Raw genomic sequence first — 10,085 nt, forward strand, 5'->3', positions numbered from 1 at the left:
GGTGCGCAGCATGAGGGATGGAGCACAATGGGGGTTGCGCAGCATGGGGGATGGAGCACGATGGGGGTGCGCAGCATGGGGGGGGTGCGCAGCATGGGGGGTGCACAGCATGGGGGGTGCGCAGCATGGGGGATGGAGCATGATGGGGGGTGCGCAGCATGGGGGATGGAGCACGATGGGGGGTGCGCAGCATGGGGGATGGAGCACGATGGGGGGTGCGCAGCATGGGGGATGGAGCACGATGGGGAGTGTGCAGCATGGGGGATGCAGCACGATGGGGAGTGCGCAGCATGGGGGATGGAGCACGATGGGGAGTGCGCAGCATGGGGGATGAGCACAATGGGGGGTACGCAGCATGGGGGATGGAGCACAATGGGGGTGCGCAGCATGGGGGGTGCACAGCATGGGGGATGGAGCACGATGGGGGGTGCGCAGCTTGGGGGATGGAGCACGATGGGGAGTGCGCAGCATGGGGGATGGAGCACGATGGGGGGTGCGCAGCATGGGAGATGGAGCACGATGGGGGGTGCGCAGCATGGGGGATGGAGCACGATGGGGGGTGCGCAGCATGGGGGATGGAGCACGATGGGGGTGCACACCTCCCCCCAATACACACACACACCGCCACACGCCCACCGCACAACACACCACACACACACTGGGAACCACAAACACCGCCCTACACAGACACCCACACACAGACAACGCCGCACACACACAACACCCAACACACAAACACCGCGGCATACATAAATATACGCACATACCGCGTAACACACACACTGCACAAAACATACCTCCCCCAAAACACACACACGCACTCCACACCCACACAAACCGCGCAACACACACAGCACTACACACACAGAACGCTGCAGACACACAGCACTCCACAAACAACGCAACACACACAACGCAACACACATACAACACCGCTCTCTTACCCCCCCCCCCCCACCCAGACAACACCCAGAACATTTACAGCGCCCTACACAAACACTGGCAACTACACACAACAACATCAATATATATAACAAAAAACATACATTAACTACACAATACGTAAATTCTAGAATACCCGATGCGTTAGAATCGGGCCACCTTCTAGTATATATATATATATATATATATATATACTGCTCAAAAAAAGGGAACACTTAAACAGCAAAATGGTATTTAGTGTTCCCTTTATTTTTTTCAGCAGTATTTTTTCAGCAGTATATATATGTATCTAATATATAAAGCTCAGTGTATGTATGTGTGTATATGTGTGTGTGTGTGTGTATGTGTGTGTGTGTATGTCCGCTAAAGGAATCCGCATCGTCGCATTTACAATCACGAAATTTTGCAAAGACGCCCCATGTGACTCAGGGAACGTCATAGACTATGTTTTGACGGGAAAATTTAACCACCAGCTTTACAGTTATTCAGCAAAATCCTGCCTCCATTTAACTGAATGGAGGTGGGAGCTACTGGCTATTAATAGCAACTGTCAGTGGTTGCTATAGGAACAAAATAAACTGTTAGTATAAGAAGCTTATGTGTGAAGTAATATGATGTTGGTGGTGAGACGGATAGAGAGAGACAGAGAGAGACAGACAGACACAGACAGAGACAGACATGGAGAGAGACAGGGACAGAGACAGACGGGCAAAGAGACAGACGCGCAAAGAGACAGACGGCCAAAGAGACAGACAGCCAAAGAGACAGACCTGGAGAGAGACAGACCTGGAAAGAGACAGCCCTGGAAAGAGACAGACGGGCAAAGAGACAGACAGGCAAAGAGACAGCCCTGGAAACGAGACAGACCTGGAAAGAGACAGCGCTGAAAAGATACAGACGGGCAAAGAGACAGCCCTGGAAAGAGACAGCCCTGAAAAGAGACAGCCCTGGAAAGAGACAGATGGGCAAAGAGACAACCCTGGAAAGAGACAGACGGGCAAAGAGACAACCCTGGAAAGAGACAGACGGACAAAGAGACAACCCTGGAAAGAGACAAATGGGCAAAGAGACAGAAGGGCAAAGAGACAGACGGGAAAAGAGACAGACGGGCAAAGAGACAGCCCTGGAAAGAGACAGATGGGCAAAGAGACAACCCTGGAAAGAGACAGACGGGCAAAGAGATAACCCTGGAAAGAGACAGACGGGCAAAGAGACCGACGGGCAAAGAGACAGACCTGGAAAGAGACAGACAAAGACAGACGGGCAGAGAGACAGACCTGGAAAGAGACAGACGGGCAAAGAGACAGACCTGGGAAGAGACAGATGGGGAAAGAGACAGACAAAGACAGACAGGGAAAGAGACAGACAGGGAAAGAGACAGCCGGGCAAAGAGACAGACCTGGAAAGAGACAGACCTGGAAAGAGACAGACACAAAGACAGACGGGGAAAGAGACAGACAGGGAAAGAGACAGATTGGGAAAGAGACAGACAGACAGACACACACAGAGACAGACACAGAGATAGAGAGAGACAGACAGACACAGAGATGGAGACAGATAGACTAATACAGATACAGACAGAGACATAGACACAGACAGACAAAGAAAGACACAGACAGAGAGACAGACAGACAGCGACACACAGACAGAGACTGGGAGAGAGTCAGAGAGACAGTTACTATCCCTGGCAATGCCCGGGTACTACAGCTGGTATATATATATATATATATATATATATATATATATATATAACATTTAGTGGATGTATCTGTACAGAGTAATCAAATGACAAGCAGCATATATGCCAGATGCAGGATAAGGCAAATCAAGTTTGCAGGATGTAATAAAATGAATTGGAATTGAATGGTATTGTAAATGTAATTAATGTAATCATACTTACATGTCTATGGTGTCCTGTCACATTTGCTCATATAATAAATGTGTGCATCCAGCTCTTTCCCAAGAAGTACAAACATTAACAGATCAAGAAAAAGTTCTGCTTCTTCAGCATACTGTAATATGGAGATATATGGGATAGTTAGGGGGCTAAAGGATCCTGTTATGCAATATTTGCTTCGTGCAGCCAAGACAGATGAAATAACAGAATCCAAGAAGATTAAACCACTACTGAGAATTGAGGCCTCCTAGTGTTGTGAAACATGATCAGAAAGTGAATGGAAACAGCATGCACTAAAAAGGAAGGATTTTCTGTGTTCTAGGTTTTTTGCTGATACCTACTCTTTATTCTAGCAAACATCTCCCATTATGGGATTGACATGTCCCTACTTGGAGCAAATTATAAATATGTGATGTGCCAGGATGTGATCATTTTTCAATACGGAGTGTAAAGGCCGCTTTACACACTGCGACATCGCTCAAGCGATGTCGTTGGGGTCACGGTTTTTGTGGCGCACATCCGGCATTGTTAGCGATGTCGTTGCGTGTAACTCCTATGTGCGATGTGAAATCGTCGCAAAAACGCGGAAAACCGCTAATCGCTTACATGGATCTCCATTCTCAAAAATCGTTGTAATTTGTCTACAAAAGTCGCTGATTGTTCCCTATTTTTGGAGATTCGTTACATGTGACACTCTATGAGCGACAATGATTATTGCTGTTGCGGCCGTCATCATCGATACGGGCGTGATTGTTTTGTCAAAAGGAAGATTACGCCTCCTTTCCTTATATTGGTTAACGCATCAGCGTCATGATTGGACACTACTGTTGCAAAAGGCTGACTTAAGGTAGCTGTGTTCAGGGGCGGACTGGCCCACCAGGAGATCGGGAGAACCCCCGGTGGACCCCTGCTATTGATGGCCACGCCCCCTAGGCCCCGCCCCCCTACCCCCTTGGGCCCCTATGGATATGTGTGATAGGCCCTCCCCCGGCCGGTAATTTCACTAATCAAATCGGCACATTGCCGATATGATTAGTGACAATCCCATTCCCTCTGCAGCGGTAAGCAGGGAGAGCGATCTCCCTGCTCTCCCTGCTGTCACTGTCAGTCCCGCGCGGCTCTGACTTATCTGCGCAGCCAGCGACACTGCAGGAGGAGGCAGTCTCAGAGTGATGACTGCTTACTTCCTGTGCAGGTGCTGGCAGCATCGCACTGCGGAGGACGGACCCGGCGTCGCCCCAGGCCAGGCTGGAGGAGCAGCAGCACGTGAGTATAGAAGGCGGGAGTCCCGGGGGGGCGGGGCCCCGGGGTGCATGCAGGAGCCCCGGGGGGGGGGTGCGGGGGCCCAGTGGGGGTGTACGGGGGCCCAGGGGGGCAAGCAGGGGCCCGGGGGGGAGGGGCGGTTGGGCATGTGGAGACTGTGGGCATTCAGATCAGTAACATTAACCCTTATTCCATTCCATCGAAATGTCTGCACAGTCAGGGGTGGGATTCAGCCGGTTCTGTCCGGTTCTGGAGAACCGGTTGCTAAAATAGCAGCCGGTTCCCAGAATCGGCAAGAAACAGCTCCAGCGATCCAGTTCCCTGTATTCATTTGTGTTAGTGTCTCTTTAAGACACTGACACAAATGAATCCCTGTACCTCCATATGCGCCGCACTTCCGGGTTCAGTGGACCCTGACCCGGCGTGCAGCGATGTGCTGATACTGCAGAGGTCACGGCAGTGTGGGGAGGTAGCTCCTCCTCCTGCCATCTGTCAGCGTCAGGCCCTGTGCGCACTAGACGTTTTTGTTGCGTTTTTAGCGGCGTTTTTACCGCGTTTTTTAGCAGAAAACTATGTGACATTGCTTCCCCAGCAATGTCTATGGGTTTTCAAAAGTGCTGTCCACACACAGCGCTTTTTTTGTAGCTGCGTTTTTGTGGTGACCACAAAAACGCAGCATGTCAATTATTTCTGCATTTTTCACTGCGTTTTCCACCCATTGAGTTCAATGAGATGTTCAAAAATGCAATGAAAAACACAAATTGCAAATATAGCTGCGTTTCTATGACTAAAAAACGTGTCTCTAAACGCAAGGGGTGGGTACTACAGTGACGTGTAGAGGATTCCTTCTGTTGGTAAACACAGAAGCGTGAATCCTCCCGGCACCAGCACCGCCGCTTCAATCTCCTGTCCGGCGCCATGTCCGCTCCCGTGCGGCGCCATGTACGGGCAGGAGATGAAAGCAGCTGCGAAGTCAAAAGTGTACAGTAGAGAAAAAAATATCATACTCACCTGTCTGCAGCCTCCCGGTGCCATGTCCGCTCCCAGCTCCTCTCCTGGTACCGCCACCCCTGCTCCGGGTGTGTGCAGACGGCCAGGACACCTCCGATAGCTGCAGGACCTGGCGCTGATCACCTGATGCGGTCACCAGACGGAATCAGCTGACAGTGACAGTGGTGACGCCGGCTTTTTACTACCCGGCCGGCTAAACTATCAGCGGATGCCGTCAGGAGACTTCATCAGCTGATTACCGCCGGTTCCTGCAGCGATCAGTCTGACAGTAGTCTGCACAGAAGTGTGTATTTTTTTTTTTTTTGCACTGATGCATCAGCTGATTGTATAAATGGCTTTTATATAATCAGCTGCTGTGTCATGGAATTCACATCATTGATCCCGACACATCATCAGATCGCTTTGCCTTCCAGCAAACCGATCAGAGGATATTGGATCCGGATTGGACAGCACGGGACCCTGACCCAGGATTACTGCGGAGGGGGGTTCTTTATTTCAATAAAGATGGAGTCACTAATTGTGTTGTGTTTTATTTCTAATAAAAATATTTTTCTGTGTGTTGTGTTTTTTTTTATCTTTACTAGAAATTCATGGTGGCCATGTCTAATATTGGCGTGACATCATGAATTTTGGGCTTAGGGCCACTTGATAATATACAGCTAGCCCTAACCCCATTATTAACCAGCGAGCCACCCGACATCAGGGCAGCTGGAAAAGTTGGATACAGCGCCAGAAGATGGCACTTCTATGAAAGCGCCATTTTCTGGGGTGGCTGCGGACTGCAATTCGCAGAGGGGGTGCCCAGAAAGCTTGGGCACCCTGCACTACGGATTCCAATCCCCAGCCGCCTAGTTGTACCTGGCTGGACTCAAAAATTGGGCGAAGCACACGTCATTTTTTTTTTAATTATTTACTGAAATTCATGAAATAAAAAAAAAAAAAAGGGCTTCTCTATATTTTTAGTTCTCAGCCGGGTACAAATAGGCAGCTGGGGGTTGGGGGCAGCCCATAGCTGCCTGCTGTACCTGGCTAGCATACAAAAATATGGCGAAGCCCACATCATTTTTTTGGAGGGCAAAAAACTCCTGCATACAGTCCTGGATGGAGCATGCTGAGCCTTGTGGTTCTGCAGCCACTGTCTGCTCTCCTGCATACACTAGTGGAGAATGAAGAACATATTGAAGAAGGAAATGACATCAGACCTTTTTTTTTCAACAATGTTTAATGGCATTGTTCACTGATAAAAAAACGCATAAAAAAGCAGTGAGCAAAAATGCAGCCAAAAACCGCGGTAAAAACGCATCACGTTTTTACCGCAAGTGCGTTTTTGTGCCTTTTTTGCGGCCAAAAACGCACAAAAAATGCAGTGTGAAAAAAACATCTAGTGCGCACATACCCTTAGTGTGCAGAGAGCCGCGGAGGACGGAAGACAGAGGAGAGGCCACCGATGCTTGGAGCAGGTAAGCGCTCAGTGAGCCAAAGATGCAGGGAGAGGGGCCACATAAGATGGCAGCTATATGTGGCTATATGGGGAGAGGGGCCACATTAAGATGGCAGCTATATGTGACTATGGGGAGAGGCCACATAAGATGGGAGCTATATGTGGCTAGATGGGGAGAGGGGTCACATTAAGATGGCAGCTATATGTGGCTATATGGGGAGAGGGGCCACATTAAGATGGCAGCTATTTGTGGCTATATGGGGAGAGGGGCCACATTAAGATGGCAGCTATATGTGGCTATATGGGGAGAGGGGCCACATTAAGATGGCAGCTATATGTGGCTATATGGGGAGAGGCCACATAAGATGGGAGCTATATGTGGCTATATGGGGAGAGGGGCCACATTAAGATGGCAGTTATATGTGGCTATATGGGGACAGGGGCCACATTAAGATGGCAGCTATATGTGACTATATGGGGAGAGGGGCCACATAAGATGGCAGCTATATGTGGCTATATGGGGAGAGGAGCCACATAAGATGGGAGCTATATGGGAAAAGGAGCACATTGGATGTGATCTGCTGGGGAAAGAGGCCATAATGGGATGGGATCTGCTGGGGAAAGAGGCCATAATGGGATGGGATCTGCAGGTGAAAGAGGCCATAATGGGATGGGATCTGCAGGGGAAAGAGGCCATAACAGGATGGGATCTGCAGGGGAAAGAGGCCATAATGGGATGGGATCTGCAGGGGAAAGAGGCCATAATGGCATGAGATCTGTATGGGGAAGGTCGTCCATTCCAATTTTAGCAGGGCTCCTTTAGTAATAACTTTTAAAAACTGTAGAAATGTCATTTAATACAATAAGACTGACTGTGACTGGAACAACTGATGCTGGACAAGAGAGTGAAGGTATAGGAGGGGAAGGAAATTTTACTTTAAATTACTTGTACTTTTTGTTTAAGGAAATTGCGTGAAAATGGGTGTGGCAAACAGAATGGTTGTGGTTACAGAATGGGTGTGGTTTTCAAATGGGCGGGGTTTACAGAGAACCTGTTAAAAATTTGAATCCCACCCCTGCTATATACAGTACCGTAACTGCATGGTGCTGGTTGACCCCAAGATTGATTTTTCCTGGTGGGCCCCAGGTACTCCAGTCCGCCGCTGGCTGCGTTGTCCCATTTTTCATGTTTCTTGCTTTGGAAGTGGACGCGTTCGGCTTATAGCGCATACTGTATCCTCACGACATCAGTCTCGATTGTCAATTGCATCTGTTGTAAGTGGTTCATATTTTTTTTTTTTTATTATTTTAATTTTTTTAAAAATGTAACATCTTATTTAGGATTTAATATTAATTCTTAACATGAGTTTGCAAATCTGGCTATTGGTAAGGAAATTAATACATTTATCTGTGCGTGACGGATTTAAAAAATTAAAAAAAAAAAATGTTATCTTTTTATTTTTTTAAAAAAAAATTATATTTTGTAAGACAAGCAGTAAAATACATCAACAGACCAAACAAATTTGCTACTCAGAACCATTTATATATATTTACTTAAATATTTATCTGTTTGTCAGGATCATAATGCGAAGCTAACAGGTAAATGCTGTTTTGGCATCAATGCTGGTTGCTGGAGGAGCTCTAGCAATGGAGGAGGAATTGATTTCACGACGGAACAGTCGCAAGCGTCGCATTTGGGCACGCAAATGGCTCCTTGAACGACAGCGCTACACGCATATGCACCTTGTGAGAGAACTGCAAGAACACAACCCCCAGGACTTCCACAATTACTTGCGTATGTCGGAAAGCTCATTTGCCTATCTTCTTGAAAGAGTACGCCCATATATTATGCGTAATGATACAGTTATGCGGCAGGCTGTACCTGTAGATGAGAGGTTGGGAGCAGCGGCGGACTGGAGTACCTGGGGCCCACCAGCACCATGCAGTTACCGTACTGTATATAGCAGGGGTGGGATTCAAATTTTTAACAGGTTCTCTGTAAACCCTGCCCATTTGAAAACCACACCCATTCTGTAACCACACCCATTCTGTTAGCCACACCCATTTTCACGCAATTTCCTCAACCAAAAAATACAAGTAATTTAAAGTAAAATCTCCTTCCCCTCCTATACCTTCACTCTCCTGTCCAGCATTAGTTGTTCCAGTCACTGTCAGTCTTATTGTATTAAATGATTTTTCTACAGTTTTTAAAAATTATTACTAAAGGAGCCCTGCTAAAATTGGAATGGACAACCTTCCCCATACAGATCCCATCCCATGTGGTCTCTTTCCCCTGCAGATCCCATCCCATTATGGCCTCTTTCCCCTGCAGATCCCATCCCATTATGGCCTCTTTCCCCTGCAGATCCCATCCCATTATGGCCTCTTTCCCCAGCAGATCCCATCCCATTATGGCCTCTTTCCCCAGCAGATCACATCCCATGTGCTCCTTTTCCCATATAGCTCCCATCTTATGTGGCCCCTCTCCCCATATAGCTGCCATCTTAATGCGGCTCCTCTCCCCATATAGCCACATATAGCTGACATCTTAACGCGGCTCCTCTCCCCATATAGCCACATATAGCTGCCATCTTAATGTGGCCCCTCTCCCCATATAGCCACATATAGCTGCCATCTTAATGTGGCCCCTCTCCCCATATAGCCACATATAGCTGCCATCTTAATGCGGCTCCTCTCCCCATATAGCCGCATATAGCTGCCATCTTATGTGGCCCCTCTCCCCATATAGCCACATATAGCTGCCATCTTAATGTGGCCCCTCTCCCCATATAGCCACAAATAGCTGCCATCTTAATGTGGCGACTCTCCCCATCTAGCCACATATAGCTGCCATCTTAATGTGGCCCCTCTCCCCATATAGCCACATATAGCTTTCATCTTATGTGGCCTCTCCCCATATAGCCACATATAGCTGCCATCTTAATGTGGCCCCTCTCCCCATATAGCCACATATAGCTGCCATCTTATGTGGCCCCTCTCTCTGCATTTTCGGCTCACTGAGCGCTTACCTGCTCCAAGCACCGGTGGCCTCTCCTCTGTCTTCCGTCCTCCGCGGCTCTCTGCACACTAAGGGTATGTGCGCACTAGGTGTTTTTTTCACACTGCGTTTTTTGTGCTTTTTTGGCCGCAAAAAAGGCACAAAAACGCACCCGCGGTAAAAACGCAATGCGTTTTTACCGCGTTTTTGGCTGCGTTTTTGCTCACTGCTTTTTTATGCGTTTTTTTAATCAGTGAACAATGCCATTAAAGATTGTTGAAAAAAAAAGGTCTGATGTCATTTCCTTCTTCAATATGTTATTCATTCTCCACTAGTGTATGCAGGAGAGCAGACAGCAGCTGCATAACCACAAGGCTCAGCATGCTCCATCCAGGACTGTCTGCAGGAGTTTTTTGCCCTCCAAAGAAATGATGTGGGCTTCGCCATATTTTTGTATGCTAGCCAGGTACAGCAGGCAGCTACGGGCTGCCCCCAACCCCCAGCTGCCTATTTGTACCCGGCTGGGAACCAAA

The 10,085-nt window shown here is 48.2% G+C and overlaps 1 protein-coding gene across 1 annotated transcript in view; it reads right to left on the reverse strand.

Annotated features, from left to right (window-relative positions):
- Positions 1 to 2,981, reverse strand: part of FGL1 (fibrinogen like 1) — a 212,908-nt gene extending 209,927 nt beyond the window's left edge. The window contains exon 1 of the mRNA XM_075347102.1: positions 2,843 to 2,981. Within this exon, the coding sequence (XP_075203217.1) occupies positions 2,843 to 2,844 (2 nt within the window). The 5' untranslated portion in view covers positions 2,845 to 2,981. The remainder of the gene's footprint in view (positions 1 to 2,842) is intronic.
- Positions 2,982 to 10,085: the final 7,104 nt, after the last annotated feature.

Source organism: Anomaloglossus baeobatrachus, chromosome 1 (genome assembly GCF_048569485.1).
Source record: "Anomaloglossus baeobatrachus isolate aAnoBae1 chromosome 1, aAnoBae1.hap1, whole genome shotgun sequence".
In the NCBI taxonomy this organism is placed as follows: domain Eukaryota; kingdom Metazoa; phylum Chordata; class Amphibia; order Anura; family Aromobatidae; genus Anomaloglossus; species Anomaloglossus baeobatrachus.